At 38.7% G+C, this 18,217-nt stretch overlaps 1 protein-coding gene across 1 annotated transcript in view; it reads left to right on the top strand.

Moving 5' to 3' along the window:
• SGIP1 (SH3GL interacting endocytic adaptor 1) overlaps positions 1 to 18,217 on the top strand; it is a 169,263-nt gene that overhangs the window by 133,751 nt on the left and 17,295 nt on the right. Inside the window, exon 20 of the mRNA XM_044674763.1 lies at positions 14,487 to 14,598. Coding sequence (XP_044530698.1) covers positions 14,487 to 14,598 — 112 coding nt within the window. The remainder of the gene's footprint in view (positions 1 to 14,486; positions 14,599 to 18,217) is intronic.

Here is an 18,217-nt window from a genome sequence, read left to right as displayed (position 1 = left end):
AGGAAGGAAGGAAGGAAGGAAGGAAGGAAGGAAGGAAGGAAGGAAGGAAGGAAGGAAGGAAGGAAGGAAGGAAGGAAGGAAGGAAGGAAAAGAGAGAGAAAGAAAAAGTATCTTATTGATATTTCAAGTTGCATTCACAAAGGTAAAGATTTATATTCCACAAGTTAACAAGATTTGATACCAACTCTTTAGCAATATGATATTGATATGAGCCATCAATCAATCACCAAATATTTATTAAATACCTGTAATATTCCAGGTGCAAAGAATGAAGCAATGCTAATGATTCATGAGTGTAGAGAATTAGCAGAAGAGAAAAATCCCTCTTCCAAAGCTAGTCAGAAAAATCCTTCTTCCGAAGTCTCCTCATGTTAAAAGTGTTCTTTGGTGCACTCAGAGGTTAAGTGACTTAGCCAGAGTCACACAGCCAGTATGTGTCAGAAGCAGGCCTTGACCCCAGGTGTTCCTGATTCTAAGGCCAGTTCTCTATCCATAATGCCACACAGCTTCTCACTGATAATGATAACTAACATTTCTTGAACTCTTTAATGCTTGTAAAGCACTTCGCACTATTTTGAACCTCATAACAAGCGTGTAAAGTGTGGATACCATCTCTATTATTACTAATGGCTTCTAGATGAGGGAGCCAAGACTTAAGGAGATGATGTCACAGTTAAGGAGATCTTCCTGATGCCACAGAACAAGGATCTACAGCATGATGCCTCTCACATCTCTAATGAAGGAAGAAGGGTATAGAAGAAATCACAATGGTACAGGATGTCCCAAAATTCTTGGTGCAGGAGTAAGCAATTATTGGCCCCTACATAATAAAGAAATAATGGAAGTGGAGGTCACCTAGTTTACCTTTCTATTTATCAAGAAATGCCCCTGATGGCATTCCTTCTCAGTTCCAGCCACCTGAAATTTCTTCTCTTCTTCTCTGCCTGACACTGATGAGTCACTTGACCAAGAAGGTGGAGGACCAGCCCATTTCTTGCGTTGCCCACCAGTTCCTTGAAAAAAAAAAAAAAACATCACAGCCTCCTTGTGCCATGTGTCATTCCAGTGTCCTTTCAGTTACTGTTAGCTCTGATTCTTCCAAGACATTATGTTCCATGATTCAGACATATTGAGGCATTTAGCGTGTTGCTGTTGGACCTGGGCTCTGGTGGCAGGCAGCACTCTAGCATCACGGAAAGCACATCATTTCCTGATCTTCTCCTCCTCTATCCTGAGCCTTGCTCGTGGTTCCACTACAGGAGTTGCCTAAAATGTGCAGAGGAAGAAGTGAACAGAAGGACTAACTTCCTAAACTGCCCGGTCAGAGCTTTGACACAGATGATTCCTCATCTCCTTTGTCTTTCTGCAGTGGACGTAGCTAAGCCAAATCTCTTTTGTATGACTACAGATTCAGTAAGGAGGCTCTGTAGTGTTTCAGAGATCCAGGAGGCAACTAGCTCGGGTAGGTAGATTGCTGGGCTTGAATTCAGGAAGACCTGAGTTCAAATATGTCCTCAGCCATTAGCTTGTGTGACCCTGGACACATCACTTAACCCAGTCTGTCTGGGTTTCCTCGACTTTAAAATGGGGTTAGTAATATCACTTCCTTCCTAGGGTTGTTGCAAGGATCAAATGACATGATCATTGTAAAGTGCTTACAAAGGGAGGGCTAGATAGATGTTTATTGTTTTCCCCCTTCTCCCTCCATGCAACTGCTATCAAAGGGAGCCTTTTTATGCTTAGTGCCGAGGCAGAGCATCCTCAGGGACAGTAATGATGAATCCTTGGTGAGCTTGGCTCTCCTTGTTTCGCACATTTCTTGAGGTCCTCATTCAGTTTATTGATGAACAAAAATAATCTCCCAGACTATGTCTCATGTAAAAGAATCTAATCTGTGCCTGGGGGACACTCGTTTTGAAGAGAGTCTTCAAATTATAGTCCATTTTTTCATTCATCAAATATTAGTCATGGCAGTATCTTGGATTTACTTCAGATCAGAGTTCAAGTCCAGCTCGAGATGTGTGCTAGGTTTATGATCCTTAACAAATCACTTAAGTTCTTATCTGCTTCCCTTTCCTCATTGATAAAATGAAGATAATAGTAACTACAGCTCCCTCTCAGGGGGACTGTGAGATAATGTTTTGTAAAGTACTTTGCAAAACCTAAAGCACTGTTTGTCAGCTATATGACTATTAATCAATAAATATCCATTGAATTTTTACTATGTACCAGACCTTATCCTAGGTCCTAGAGATACAGCAATAAAAATGAAAAAGTCCCTACTCTCAAAGAGCTTATATTATCCTGGGGCTAACAATGAAAATTCATATTATTCTTTTTTAAAATTTTTAATATTATATATTTATTATACTTTATTTTTATCTTTTTATATTTTTTCAATTACATGTAAAAACTTTAATTTTTTTTAAATTTTGAGTTTCAAATTCTTTTCCTCCTCTCATCCCTCACTGACAAGGCAAACCATTTGATACGTTATATATGTGTACTCGCATCAGATATATTTCCACTTTAGTCATGTAAAAGAAAACATAGATCAAAAAAAAGAAAAAAAAAAAAGAAAAGATAGTATACTTTGCTCTGTATTTAGACTCCATCAGTTCTTTCTCTGGAGTTGGATTGCATTTTCATTAGAAGTCCTTTGGGATTGGCTTGGATCTTTGTATTTCTGAAAGTAGCTAAATCATTCACAGATGCTTATCATACAATATTGCTATTACTGTGTAGTATTCTCCTGACTCTCCTCATTTCACTTTGCACCAGTTCATTTAAGTCTTTCCAGATTTTAATGATAGTATCCTGCTCATCATTTCTTATAGCACAATAGTATTCTATCACCATCACATACCACAATTTGTTTAGCCATTCTCCAACTGAGCATCCCCTCCATTTCCGATTCTTTGCCACCAAAAAAAGAGCTGCTGTTAATATTTTGGATACAGGTATATTCTCTTTTGTCTCTTTGGAGTTCAGACCAAGTAGTACTATTACAAGATCAAAGGGTGTGCACAGTTTTATAGCCCATTGGGCATAGTTTCAAATTGCTCTCAAATGGTGGATCATTTCACATTTTCCCACACCCCTTCCAACATTTCCCATTTTCCTTCTCTGTCATATTAGCCAATCTGATAGCTATGAGGTTTTTTGGTGATTCCTAGGATTCTCTAATCATATCATCTGCAAAGAGTGATAGTTCTGCTTCCTCATTGACTAGTCTAATTCCTTCCATTTCTTTTTCTTATTGCTATGGCCAGCACTGTTAGTACTGAATAATAACAGTGATAATGACATTTTTGCTTCATCTCCAATCTTATTGGAAAGGCCTCTAGTTTATCCTTATTACAGATAATGCTTGATGCTTGATTAAGTTTCAGATAAATACTACTTATTTTAAGGAAAGCTCTATTTATTACTTTGTTCTTTAACGTTTTTTTTAAATAGGAATGAGTGTTTATTTTGTCAAAGGCTCTTTCTACATCTATCGTAATAATCATATAATTTCTGTTGGTTTCCTTATTAATAAGGTCCATTTCCCTGATAGTTTTCCTAATATTAAAGGAGCCCTACACTCCTGGTATAAATTCTACCTGATCAAAGTATATAATCTTTGTGATATATTGCGGTGATCTCCTTGTTTGCCTGCATCAATATTCATTAGGAAAATTGGTCTAGTTTTCTTTCTCTGATTTTGCCCTCTCTGGGTTAGGTATCAGTACTATATTTCTGTCATAAAAGGAATTTGGTAGGCCACTTCTTTGCCTCTTTTCCCAAATAGTTTATGTAGTATTGGAATTAATTGTTCTTTAAGCATTTGGTAGAATTCACTCTGATCCTGAGGTTGTTTCTTAGAGACTTCATTTATGATTTGGTCAACTTCTTTTTTTGGAATAAGATTATTTAAGTATTTTATTTCTTCTCTTTTGTTAATCTGGACATTTTAAATTTTTGTAAATATTTATCCATTTCACTTAGATTGTCAGATTTATTGGCATATAATTGGACAAAGTTAGCTCTAAAAATTAATTTCTTCATTAGTGCTGAATTCATACGTTTCATTTTGATACTCATAACTTTATTTTTTATTCAAATTAACAAATAGGTTATCTATTTTATTGGATTTTTTTAAAGTAAAGCAAACTCTTTTGTTCATTAGTTCAATTATTTTAATTTCAATTTTATTGATCTCTCCTCAAATTTTCAGGATTTCCAAATAGGTGTTTAAATGGGTGCTTTTAATTTGTTCTTTTCATAATTTTTATAATTGCATGCCTAATTCATTCATTTGCTCTTTCTCTATTTTATAAAGCATTTTTGTTTTATTTAATTAATTTGTAATATTGATATAAGCACTTAGAGATATAAATTTTCTCTGATGTATGGCTTTGGCTCTGTCCCATACATTTTTGTATTTTGTCTCAATGTTGTCACTCTCTTTAATTAAATTATTGATTATTTCTATGATTTGTTCTTTGACCCACTCATTCTTTAGGATTATTTCATTTCCAATTAATTTTTATATGGTTCCATAGCCCATTATTGAATGTAATTTTATTACATTATAATTAGGAAGTGATACATGTTATATTTTTGCTTTCCTACATATGACTGTGGGGTTTTTATCTTCTGATGCATAATCAGTTTTTTTGTAGGTGCCATGAACTATTGAGAAAAGAGGATATTCCTTTCCATTTCCATTCAGTTTTCTCCAGAGGTCTATCATATCTAACTTTTCTATAATTTTACTCATTTCTTAAACTTCTTTCATGTTTATTTTTTAATTAGATTTATCAAGCTCTGAGAGGGGAAAGTTAAGGTCTCCTACTAATATAGTTTTACTGTCTATTATGTTTTATAAATCATTTAACTTTTCCATTAAAAATTTGGATGATATACCAATCGGTACATATATGTTTAGTATTGATAGTAATTCATTGTCTATAATACCTTAGCAAAATGTAGTTTCCATGTTTATCTCTTTTAATTAGTTTATTTTTGCTTTGGATTTTTCTGAGATCATCAATGCTACCCTTCCTTTTTTTAAAATTCATCTGAAGCAAAAGAGATTCTTCACTAGGCTCTTACCTTACCCCGTGTGTGTGTGTGTGTGTGTGTGTGTGTGTGTGTGTGTGTGCCTCTGCTTCAAGTATGTTTCTTATAGACATTTGTTAGATTCTGGTTTTTAATCCACTAATGATATCTGCTTTGGTTTTATAGGTGAATTCATTCCATTCACATTCACAGTTATAATTACTAACTGTATATTTTCTTCCATCTTATTTTTCCCTAATAATCTATTTCTCTTTCTATCTGTTTCTCTCATTCCGTATCTCTGTCTCTCTCTCTCTCTCTGTCTCTCTCTCTCTCTCTCTCTGTCTCTCTCTCTCTCTCTCTCTCTGTCTCTCTCTCTCTCTCTCTCTCTCTGTCTTTGTTTCTGTCTTTCTCTGTCTTTGTTTCTTTGTCTGTCCTTCTGTCTGTCACACTCTCCCTCTCTCATTTTCCTTCAAACCATTATTTCCCCAAATCTGCCCTCCCTTCTATTAGTCACACATCCTTTTCTTATTACCCCTTCTACTTCCCTAGAGGATAACATAGATTTCTGCTCCCAATTGAATGTGTATTTTATTCCCTCTTTTAGCCAATTTTCATAGGAATAAGATTCATGCATTACCATCCCCTCTATGTTTCTGGCCATCGTAAAAACTCTTTTGTACCTCTCTCTTATGTGAGATAGTAACCCCATTACACTTCCCCTTCCCCCTTCTCCCAGTGAATCCCTCTTTTTCATCATTTAATATTTTTTATATCATCCCATCATAGTCAACTCATATGTAGGCTCTCTATCTATGTATACTCCTTCTAATTGCTCTATGATAAGGTTCTTAGGAGTTATAAAAATCATTTTCTCATGTAGGAATGTAAAAAGTTTAAACATTTTGAATCTCCTATGATTTCTCTTCTCTGCTCATTTTTTATGCTTCCCTTGAGGCTCATATGTGAAAATCAAGTCTTCTTTTCAGTTCTAGTCTTTTCATTGTTCTCGAATGTTGAAAGTCCTCTATTTCATTAAATATGCATTTCCTACCCCCTACCCCCAAAGGATTACAATTTCAGATTCTTGGCTGTAATCACTGTTCATTTGCCTTCTGGAATATCATATTCCAATCCCTCCTTCCTTTAATGTAGAAGCTGTTATTGTGGCTCCATATGATATTTGAAATATTTCTTGCTAGCTTCTTGCAGTATTTTCTCCTTGATTTGGTAGCTCTGGAATTTGATTATAATATTCCTGGCAGTTTTGATTTTGGGATATCTTTAAGGAGATAATCAGTGGATTCTCAATTTCTATTATACTTTCTTGCTCTAGGATATCAGGATTCTTTTCCTTGGTGGTTTCTTGAAATATATCATCTTTTTTTTTAACATAGCTTTTGAGAAGTCTAATAATCCTTAAATTATTTTCCCTCAGTCTGTTTTCCAGTTCAGCTTTTTTTCCAATTTTTCTTCTCTCTTATTTGATATTTAAAATCTTGGTGCGGGAGCTCTCCCAGGAAGTCATTTTGAGACTGACACCAATTCTCAATATTCTTTAAGGTTTTACATATACCTGCTTTGACATTGTGGTCCTTTTCTGAGTTTGTGTTTTAATCTTTCCTTCCACCATAATAACTGTATATAGTCAGGTTCCTTTTTTTTGTTTTTTTTGGTTTTTTTAATCATTTTCCCAGTCTGTTTCTTGATTTTTAACTTTATGTTAGTTGAGCTCTGTTCCTGGGTTGGAGGGAGCATAGTCTCAAGATTCAGGTTTTCCATGCTGCTATTTTCAGAGCTAATTCTGGAAACCTATAAATTTTCAGTTCTTCTAAGGTGGTATGATCTAAGGATAGGTATTGTCACTGCTCTCTTGACCTTGCTCTTTCTGTGAGTGAAAGTTGTCTTTTCCACCCTAGAACTATGACCAGGACCCCATGCCCCTGTGGCCACACGTTTTTGTGTGCTAATGTTTCTCTCCCTGGGAATGTAACCTGAGTCTGCAACCAGCATACTTGTGTGGGTAATACAACAGAGTTCTGTCTCCAATGCTAACAAAGTACCCCTATAATCACTTTCTGACTGGTTGTCTAGCCCCCTTGTTGTCTGTGGGCTGAGAGCTTTGGAAATCCACATCATGGATTCAGATGACCCCAAAGCCCATGTTGGCTGGCCAGGACACAATCTGTTATTAGCATTCTGGGGCTCAGCCTCCTGCTAGTTTGGCTGAGCATCACCTGAACTAGACTGTGCTCCACTCTCACCCCAGCAAGACAAACATTTCCTGTTGGACTTCTAAGTTGCCTGGGGCTTGAAAATTACTTCACCACTTTCTTTTGTTGCTTCTGCCACTCCAGAATTCATTTTGAGGCATTATTTTAAAGCTGTCTGGAGGGGAATTTGAAAGAGTTCAGGCAAGTTCTTGCCTTTATGCAACAAATTTGGTCCCACCATCTATCATATATTCAAAGTAAATAAAAGCTTAATATCAGGGATAAGGCACTAGCAGCTGGGAAAGTTAGAAAAAGTACAAGAGGAGGCTTTGGAGTCAACCATTAATAATTATCTGATATTATAATCAAGTATTCTTTTTTCATAATTTTATCAAAGATACCCTCAATTCATCTAAAAACTATTCTTATCCAAAGATAAAGTAGTTCCTACTGGTCAATAATTTTCTATGTCTTTGTGCTCATACCTTTTTTTGCACTTTATAACCTTTTCATTTGGAATATTCTGTGCTTTAATAGTCAATCTTGATAGTCGATCATGAATGGTCTTTAAATTATCACCTCCCTGGGGCAGCTCAGTGGATTGAGAGTCAGGCCTAGAGATGGGAGGTCCTGGGTTCAAATCTAGCCCAGCTGTGTGATCCTGGGCAAGTCACTTGACCCCCATTGCCCACCCTTACCACTCTTCCACCTAGGAGCCAGTACACAGAAGTTAAGGGTTTAAAAAAAATAAAATAAAAATAAATTATCACCTCCAGTAGAGAATTCCTTTTTTTTTCAATTTATTTTTTACAACGAACAAACGTCAATTTTCCCTCCATCACTGGAGAAACAAACTCTGTAAATGACCAAGCAAAAAAACCCCTACATTGGTCATGTCCAAAAATGTTATATCTCACTCTGTATCTGAATCTATCACATCTCTGCCAAGAGTTTTATAGCATACTCTTAACACTGATCCTCTGAAATTGTGCTTGGGCATGATATCAATCAGTTCTTGAGTTTTTTTTATAACTGTTCAGTTTCACAATATTATTATCATATAAAGTGATCTGTTAGTTCTGCTCACTTCACTCCATATGAGTTCAAACATAATATCCCAGATTTCTCTGAAATCATCCTTTTTGTCTTTTCTTATAGTACAAATCCATTACTTCCATATACCATAACTTGTTTATCTATTGCCTAATCCATGGCCATCTCAACTCCTTGGTTTCTAGTTCTTTGCCACTACAAAAAAATAACTACTCTAAATATATTTTGTGTGTGTGTATATATATATATATCCCAGTACTCATTGCTATGTCACAGTACTCTTTGATGTAAAAGCCTAGCAACATTTTTCCTAGTTCAAAGCTGTATGTATGGTTTAGTCATTTTTCCAGAGGCAGAGTTTCAAGTTGCCTTCTAGAATGGCTGGACCAACTCAAAGCTCTCTTCAATTTCCTCTTTTTAAGTAGCCCTGCCACACTTTATAGAAACAAATTCCAACATGGAAAAGACTATAAAAGGTTAACTAGTTCAATATGCTCATTTAACATATGAGGAAACTGAGGCCCAGGTAGATGAAGTAACTTGTCCAAGGTCACTCAAATAGTAAATTTCGTTCACTGGATTCTGATCACAAGCCCAAACCCCAAAGCTAGTGGTTTTCGCACTGTCACATTTGCTTACTGGATAATAAACAGTAGCCTACCCAAGCAAGCAGATTACTATTAAAAATGTGAGTAGATTGAATCCACTCTATGTCTATCTGTGATCCTCCTTCCAGTTTCACCTATATTTATTCTCCATGAATGTGACTGAAGCAGGTACTATGGATTGCTTATAGCTTATTCAGGCAACCATCCACTACATCTTGAGCCACTGCCAGTAATCCTCAATTCTATCTTGCCACAGGATTTTGATAACTATGGAAGGCAGAATGAGACGGATGACTTTGTGCATCTCTGCCTCACTTAAATCCAATTCACTTATAAGTCAAGATGTCACCTGTGATGTCAGTGGTACTCTTCAAAACAAAGGGCAAACAACAATATTTACTCTTAGTATGACCCCGTTTAGGTGATGTCAGTCTAAACTCTGAAGTTTTTTTTTCCTCATCATCTACTTTGGGGTTTTTTTGGGGGGGAGGCAGTAATTGAGTTTCATTTTCTGAAATCCTAGTCTATAATGATTTGCAAATGAACTCAACTCAAATCTAGTGTACCACTTGGCCACCATGTCTATCTACTTGGCAAGATAATTAAGCCTTTGTTGTATCCGCCTCTTTTTACTTCCTGATTGTTATGACTACTTTACATCATTTATATATCTCTATATAATAGCCATAATTAATGTCAACATCTTTTTTTTCATTCCTCCCTCCTTTTTTGTCAGCTGACAATTTTTTTCAACAAGAGGCACCTGAGTGCCTACAATTATATGGAGTTTTATCTTCTCATCTTTATCCTCTCATCTCCTCTTCTCCCTCCACTGTTCACATATTTTGATCAATGATTTTGATGAAGGTGCAGTTGGCATGTGTATCAAATTTCTAGATGACATAAAACTGGAAGGAATATTTAATATATATCGTATAAAAAGGTCAGGATTCCATAGATATCTTAGTAGGCTAGAATAGTGAGCTAATGATGAGTAGGCTAGAATTCAAGAGATTCTGAGAGGCAGTGAGATGTAGTAGAAAGAAGAATGGGCTTGGGCCAGACCACCTGAATTCAAATTCCATCTCTGTCATTTCTACTTAGATGACAGTAGACCAATGCTTTTAAGGTCTCTCCCAACTCTATATCTATAATCCAATGAAATTATGTTCTGTGAATTTATCAGTTGGCTAATCTCTCCACTAATACAGATTGCAACCCATCCCAGATTTCTCATCCACAATGATTCTTGTCTATGTCTTTCCATCCTCCATAGTGGCCATACCCATTGTACCAAAGGTTGTTTCCTGGGTCTTTTTATATTTCATAGATACCAAGAAAACACTGATGTGAATTTAGTCTAACTTAAGAAGAGTGTGGCATCCAAAACAAGAAAGCCAGTAGAAGCACTGAAATGTGCCCTTATCAGACTTCACTTGGACTATTATGTTCAGTTCTAGACACATTTTTAAGAAAGAATAAGGAAGTGACCACCCTACTGCATTCTGCCCTAGAATATTGGAGAGACTTGTGGGTTTGGAATGAGAGGTCTTGGTCCAGTTCTTATCTGTGCACTTACTACTATGTGACCTTGGATAAGTCCCTTAACCTCTTTGAGGTATCCTATTTAAGAAAGAAATTAAAAAGTTAAGATGTGCCAAAAGTAAAATAAGCAGGATGATGAAGTAAATTACCATAGCATATGAGGATTATTTAAAGGAATAGCTGAGGCTGTTTCTCTTAGAAAGGAGAAAACACAAGAAGGTTAGGAATTGTGGGGCAGCACAAGATATCTGTATTTTTTGAAGTATTTTTGAAGGGTCATCACAGAAAAAGAAATAGATATTTTCCTTGGCTCCAGAAGGAAAAAATAGATGAAAATTGCAAAGGGGAAATTTTAGACTTGATGCAGGATAACCTTCTCAACAATTAAAGCTATCCAACTGTAGAATAGGATGCCATGGGAGATGGTGGTAACCCCTTCATTAGGGACCTTTGGGACACAGGGTGAGAAAGCATTTGTTGATATTGTAAAAGGATTCTTGTTAAGGGACAGATGAGTTTGGATGATCTCTGAGGTCCTTCCAGTCTTGAGATTCTATGATTCTAATTTGATATTGACTTTGGTCTCTATTCTTACCAATTAATGATCCAGCTTCATAACCAACTAGTCTGATCCAAACTTAAAACGTAGCCAGTTTCCTTTTCTGATACCATTCAATGCCCACCATGTCTAAGGTCTTCTGACTCTACCTGAAGAAAGTTATGTTGTGATGATGTAAGGCTTGGAAGTCATCTATAAACTCTTATCTCTTTTAGTTCTTGATCTGAAACTATGTTTTTCAACACCATTTTTGCTATCCTTCCCTGTGCCCTAACTTTCCTATTGAAATCACTACATAGCAGAGTTATGTTTTTTTGGGCCAGTTTATCAAGTTCTTCATAAAATCCTTCTTTATCTTCTGTAACAGATAAAAGCAAACTAATCAACGATCAAGGCAGCTATGTTTTGGCAAGCTGGCTAGATCTGGAGTCAAAGGACCTTGTTTAGATTTTTTTTCTAACTGTGGGATCTTGAACAAGTCCCTGATACTCTTTGAGTCTTGGTCTCCTCATCGATAAAATGAGGGAGTTGAGCTAGAGAGCCTCTGAGGTCCCTTCTAGCTTTATAACTCTAGATTTGGATTTAGTGCCTGCTCTATCATCACCTCATTTGTATTTGGACAAAGACCTCACACTAAGACTACGAATAGTCAAATGTCTGTACATAATCTAAAAACTATGATTCTTAATCAATCAATCAACAAACATCCCTTTTGTTGTTGGTGCTGGAGATACAAAGAAATGTAAAAACAAAAAACAAAGAACTATACCTGCCCTCAAGGAGCTTACATTCCCAGGAGGGGAGGCAATATCTAGATAAATGTTATTTTTACATTCTTGTATATATAATATACAAGGTACATACACAGTAGATGGAAGGTAATCATAGAGGGAAGGCACAGTGAGGTGAAGGCACCAAAGAAGCCTCCTACAGAAGGCAACCCTTCAGGGCAAATCTTGAAAAAAAGAGTAAAAGGAGGCAGAGGTGGAAAGGAGTTAATTTCCATGGATGGAAGACAGGGAGCACACAAGCATGGAAATAGAAGATGGGAATATGAGGATTAGGATGTCTGAACCATAGAAGGTGTGAAAGAACAGAATGTGTGAGAAGACTGAAAAGATAGCTCTAGATCAGGAAGAGTGTTGAATGCCAAAGAAGAGAGATTATACTCTATTTCATCCATACCATCCACCTAATTTCCTACTCTTCTGCTTCTGCTCTATTCACTGTCCTGCACAGTAACCCACCAGAGCAGGATAACCACGAAGAAATTATGAGTTTTTTCTAGACACATTTGTCATTTGCTATTACCACCTTTTTTGTGAATAGCATGTAGGTTCTTGATACTTAACTTCATGCCGTGTCATCTTAGGTGAGCAGATATAGGTCTCTTTGTTTTTGTTTTTGAAGTTGGGTCTCACCCAGGCTAGAAGTAAATCCAGTCCCGCATGATTAATCAGTATGGATGCTTCAAGCTGCTTCATTTGAACCTGAGTCTCTTCACTACTCCTTGAGCAGCCTGATGGGTTCCCTGCTTTAGGGAGCTCCCCATATTGGTGTGGAAAATCAGTTGGTTTAGCCCACTACCACTCAGAACTCCCAAACTCAAGTGGTCAAGTCTCAGCCTCCCCAGTGGCAAAGATTACAAGAGTATGCCACCATGCAGTAATAGATTTTAACTTGCCAGATTTGAGTCATTTAGGGGTTTTTTTGATCTTAGAAAAAATGCTATGTTGGGGGCAGCCAGGCATCTCAGGGGAAAGAGAGCCAGGCCTAGAAAAGGGAAATCCTAGGTTCAAATCTGGCCTCAGACACTTTCTAACTATGTGACCCTGAGCAAGTCACTTAGCCCAGCCTTTACACACCTTCTGCCTTGGAACCAGTACACATCATTGATTCTAAGACAGAAGGGAAGAGTTTTTTAAAAAAGAAAGAAAGAAAAAATACCATCGCATAGGATTTTATTTGCCCTTCCAAAAATGAAGCAACCAAAACAAAACAAAACAGCAAAGTCAAGAAGAATGTTTGGAGAAGCCTTAATTCCCAAGAGAAAAGAAACCTATTTACTTAGAGGTGACTATGCTGTGCAAACTTTGAGGCAGTTGACATCTCATTGGAAATACATGGAAAGGCTGGTTGTGATTTTACCCATATTTTTCCTCTTCTAAAGCACACACTTGAACTATTGAACCTACTTTCATTCGAGGGCTGTGGGGGGTTAATTTTTTTATTATTCCAAATGTTTACAAATCCAAACAAAACAAACATTTCTATATATAAAGAAAAAGAAGACTATACAAATGAAAACAGAGATCTTATATATATATATAGCTTTTCTTCATATCTACATAATAGATCCCATCCATTTGTGTCCCAACTCTTCCCTACCCTCCCCACATCACAAAGGATATCATCGTGGAAACCAATAAGAAAAGGAATAAAAACTATGGGATTATATCATTCGATGCAAAAAATTTCTTTGATAAAATCCAACATTTCTTCCCATTAAAATTACTGGATGGCACAGATATAAATGATACGAAGCATCCATCTAAAACCATCAACTGGCGTTATCTGTAATGGAGAGAAGCTAGAAGCCTTTCCAGTAAAACCAGGAGCAAAACAAGGGTGCCTACCCATTCTCACCAGTATTGTTTAACATAACATTAGAAATGGGAGCTTGAGAAATCAGATTGGGCAAAGAGGTCATAAAATTATCTTTGCTGATGACATGATGGTATATGTGGAAAATTCCAAGAAATCACCAAAAAGAAACTGGATGATTCAGCAAAGTAGTAGGATATAAAATAAACCCACACAAATCAGCATATTGCCAAAACCACATTCATTTTGAGACACAACAAATATTTTAAATCCTCATCTTCTGTCCTTAAATCAATACTAAGTATTGACTTTAAGGCAGGAGTATGGTAAAGGCTAGACAGTTAGGGTTAAGTGACTTACCCAAGGAGCAAGATTTGAACCCAAGACCTCCCATCTTTAGGTCTCACTCTCTAGTCAATGAATGACCTAGGTGCCCCCCAAGTATTTTTAAAATACTTAAGTTCTGGGTTGAAGATGGACACATGATCCTTAGAATTTCAAGTCTCATTTTCCCCATCTCCACCAAAAAAAAAAGGTGTTTGATTCTTTTTTTTTTTAGCAATATATTTCTTTGGTTGAAGAGACAGTATGGCTGAATAAACAGGGCAAGATTTGAAACTGAAGACCTGGGTTTAAATTCTACCTCTGACACATCTGTGTGCCTCAAACAACTCTCTCGGACTCTAAATCATAGATGGAATGTGATCCACTTTGGTGTAGACATTTGCACCCTGGAAGTCCCTGTTCTGACAAGTCACAGATATTTGGCATATTTGTGTGTTTCTCTCCTAAAATCCCAAAACCTTTGGTGGATGTTTTCTACGCTCAGAGTGAATGACAGTTTTCCCTTTTTTTCAGGCTCTTCTCGGGGACCCAGCCCTCTGACAATGGGAGCTCAGGACACCCTCCCTGTGGCAGCAGCATTCACAGAAACGGTCAATGCCTATTTCAAAGGAGCAGACCCCAGCAAGTAAGCTCCAGCCCTTACCCCAACCTGTCCTCCCTGGAGGCCAGTGAGGAAGCTGGCTCCCCTGAGCCAAGCCTAGTCAAGAGAGCTGCCTCACCCTTGTTTTTCAGCTTTGAACGGTCGTATGTCACCCCTCACACTCAGCTCCAGAAAAATCTAGTCAAATAATAGGTGTCTTTGCTAGTAAAGGTAAGAGGATTTCGTATGAACAAGACAAGGCTACTAAACCAAAAGCATTTTATTTATATAGATAAAAATTATAGAATTATAGGTTTAGAGCTACAAAGAACTATTGCATATGACTCATTTTCCAGGTGGGGAAACTGAGGCACCGATAGGTTCCATGGTTTGACCACAGTTACACAGCCAGTAAATGTCAGAGGCAGGATCTGAACCCATGTCTTCCTGACTGTAATATCCCATCCCTCCATACTTCTTCTCGATATAAAATCAAAATATATTGCCATGACCTGGGAGGTGAAGAAGCAACAGCTAATCATATCATGAGGAAATCTCTTAACCCCGTTTGCCTAACTCTTGCACTTCTGATTTAAGAACTGTTACTAAAGGGCAGCTGGGTATCTCAGTAGATAGCCAGGTCTGGAGATGGGAGGTCTTGGGTTCGAATCTGGCTTCAGAAACTTCCTCGCTGTGGAATCCTGGGCAAGTCACTTAACCCCCACTGCCTAGCTCTTACCACTCTTCTGCCTTGGAACGAACACTTCACAGTGATTCTAATTGTTAATAGTAAAATTAATATCCAAAATACCCCAAGTATTATATTTAATAAGATTATTAAAATTAACTTGAAGCGAAAAGGAAACTAAAAGGCTAGAGACCAGAGGGAGCTCACCCAAGCCAAGTACATGGAAGAGAGAGAAGAAGGAGTTACAGAAGTATATAAACAACAACGTAAAGATGCGCATAAACAAAAAGGGAAAAGGAATTTGGGGACAAGAAAAGAATTCTGGGAGATGGAATCCAAGGGTTTTGAAATTACACATAAGACAGAAGATTAGGTTTCTTAAAAACCTTGTTACTGGAGCAGCTGGGTAGCTCAGTGGATTGAGAGTCAGGTCTAGAGATGGGAGGTCCTGGGTTCAAATCCAGCCTCAGACACTTCCCAGCTGTGTGACCCTGGGCAAGTCACTTGACTCCGATTGCCCACCCTTACCACTCTTCCAACTAGGAGCCAATACACAGAAGTTAAGGGTTAAAAAACAAATAAACAAACAAAAAAAACTTGTTACTAAGATAGAAAATAAGGGTTTTTAAAAAAGAAAATAAATGAAGGAAAACAGCAACAAGCCTTTGAATGCCTGGAAAGAGCCATCTTGATGCCCACCCCAAGTCATCTCTTCCTCAGGGCAAACAATCCCCAATTCTCTTAACGAGCAAGGAAATTATTAACAATAAGTTGGTAGAAATGATCCGGCACCAAACCAAGGCATGGCCCACAGGGGCAACTTTCTTCTAAGAATTTGTCTCCCCTGCTAGCAGGAAGGCGAAGCTGCACTCAGCATCTTGTTTTCTGAAGAGGGTGAGATTCATCTGCAACGCAATTAAAAATTTTGGCAGAAAAAATAGACCGCCAAGTCCACCTAGGTTACCGCTGGGAGGCTCGTGAACGCTGAGCCAATGAATGTGCCTGGCCAATAAGTGGGAAGGGAGGTGGTGGGCTAGGGAGGCAGCTTGGGTTTTTTATTGTTAAACATATGAACCTCCTCTCTCTTACACACACACACACACACACACACACACACACACACACACACAGGCTCAGAAGTCATCATTGTCTTTATTGGCATGGTAGAGAGCCAGAAATATAATTGGAGAACCTCGATCTGCTTTAGCCGCCTAGTTTGATTGAATTGGCAGGCTTACCCCTCAGGCCTCCATACATTTCTGGTGAGTTTTCTCAAATCCAGCCTCAGTTTTAGGGTTCGGGACGGTGCCGTCGCCTTTTGGACCCCATCTCCGGAGATGATCCGTAAAAACCAAACTTCTCCGGCCAGTATCTGCATTTGATCCTGAGCCTGAAAATATACCTCTAGACCAGGTTGCCCCTTAGCCCGTTGACCTCTCGCTCTTTCATTGGCAATGCCGGGTGGCTGTTTGATGTCTGTAAATATATGGTGCCATTGAAGTGAGAATCCCCGTCTTCCAACAGCCCCCACATTTGAACTTCCTGAAATAGCTACGGGCTTGGAGCTCCCATTTCCTGTGTCTCGTACACGCAGATATTCATCCTTTCACCACCCATTTGAACTAAGAATTTTTATTCCTGTCCAGCTTGCAAAAAGGCCAGCGTGGGTTTGATGTTAGAAAAAATGTCCTAATGATGATGGCTGCCCCAAAATGGAACAGCCTGCCCCGGGAGGGAGGGGGGGTGCCCTCCCTGGAGAGCCACAAGCAAAGGTCTGAAAGCGCTTGCTGACTATCGCCCCATTTTAGACGTCAGTAGGATTTGTGATGGAATTGATTGAGAAACTTCTCAGTGGCCCTTTCTTCCAACTCATAGCCAAAAGACAATCTTTACTAAAGCAGAAAGAAACAGGGCATGTAGGTGACAGCCACAGCAAGGCAGACAAGCTTCTCTTTTTCCTCAGCCAGCTCTATTCCATCTTGGAATGCTCCAGTCCTTCCTGCTAGGTACATCCTTAATACTTAATTAATTACCACCTAATCTTCCTCACAACAGTTCGGACCTTCAAGAGACAAAACATGCATTTAATACCTTGTGACTTGGGGCAAGTCAGTTCTCCTCCTTGAGGAGGTTGAACTTAATGGCTTTATAAGCCATTATATGGCTTAACTCCAGATCTATGACATAGCCAAAGGCACCTCGCTAGCAAGTGACCATTGGGGGATTTGAACCCAGATCCTCTGACCAAAGTCTATTCTCCTTACACTTATACCATAGCATCACCTCAAATGGCAGTGCTTATGCATTTAAGTGACTTACAGTTTCGCCCTAGAAGGTGTGGGAGAGATGGGGGTAGAAGCTGCTCCTCCTACCTCAGGGCTGCCGGCTGCCCCCCAGAAAGAGGCAGCCCTTTATGATAGACTTGATGACATTCATTCCTAGGCCAGGATCCTTCTGACAACATCCCCATCTAAGCACAGCAGACACATTTCTCGATAGCACATCACCGAGAGAAGTCAGCCTGGCATGTAGGGCAGCCCTCATGAAGGAGGGGGTTGATGCCTGCTCCCAGAGGAAGAACCGACTGCCCACACGGCGGCGGTTATCTTTCCTCTCTCCTGGCTGACTTGCTCAAGTCTAGGGGCCCAGACAAATCAGAGACGCTTATTGCGGATCGTTGCCCTTTGCGGGATCTTGGGCGCTTCCTTCTGCTTCGACGAGCCCATCCTCAGGTGTATTCTTGGGGCTGGCGGTCAAGAAAGAAGGAAAACATAGCCTGGTTAGGAGAGGAGGCTTCTGAGGTGGTCCAGGCTGACGTTAAAGCACCACACAAAGACCAGCTAGAATTGTTCTTGATGGCACCATGCTGGGGGCGCAAGGCAAGAGGTTCATTTTTCCATATGGGCAGCCCCCTACGTAATCGGCATTCGCCTGGCCCTGTACCTGTACTTTACATGCACTGTCTCATGTGAGCCC

Source organism: Gracilinanus agilis, chromosome 4 (assembly GCF_016433145.1).
Source record: "Gracilinanus agilis isolate LMUSP501 chromosome 4, AgileGrace, whole genome shotgun sequence".
NCBI classification, from domain to species: Eukaryota; Metazoa; Chordata; class Mammalia; order Didelphimorphia; family Didelphidae; genus Gracilinanus; species Gracilinanus agilis.
The sequence above is the reverse complement of the archived record's forward strand: the minus strand, read 5'-3'. Positions and strand labels throughout refer to the sequence as shown.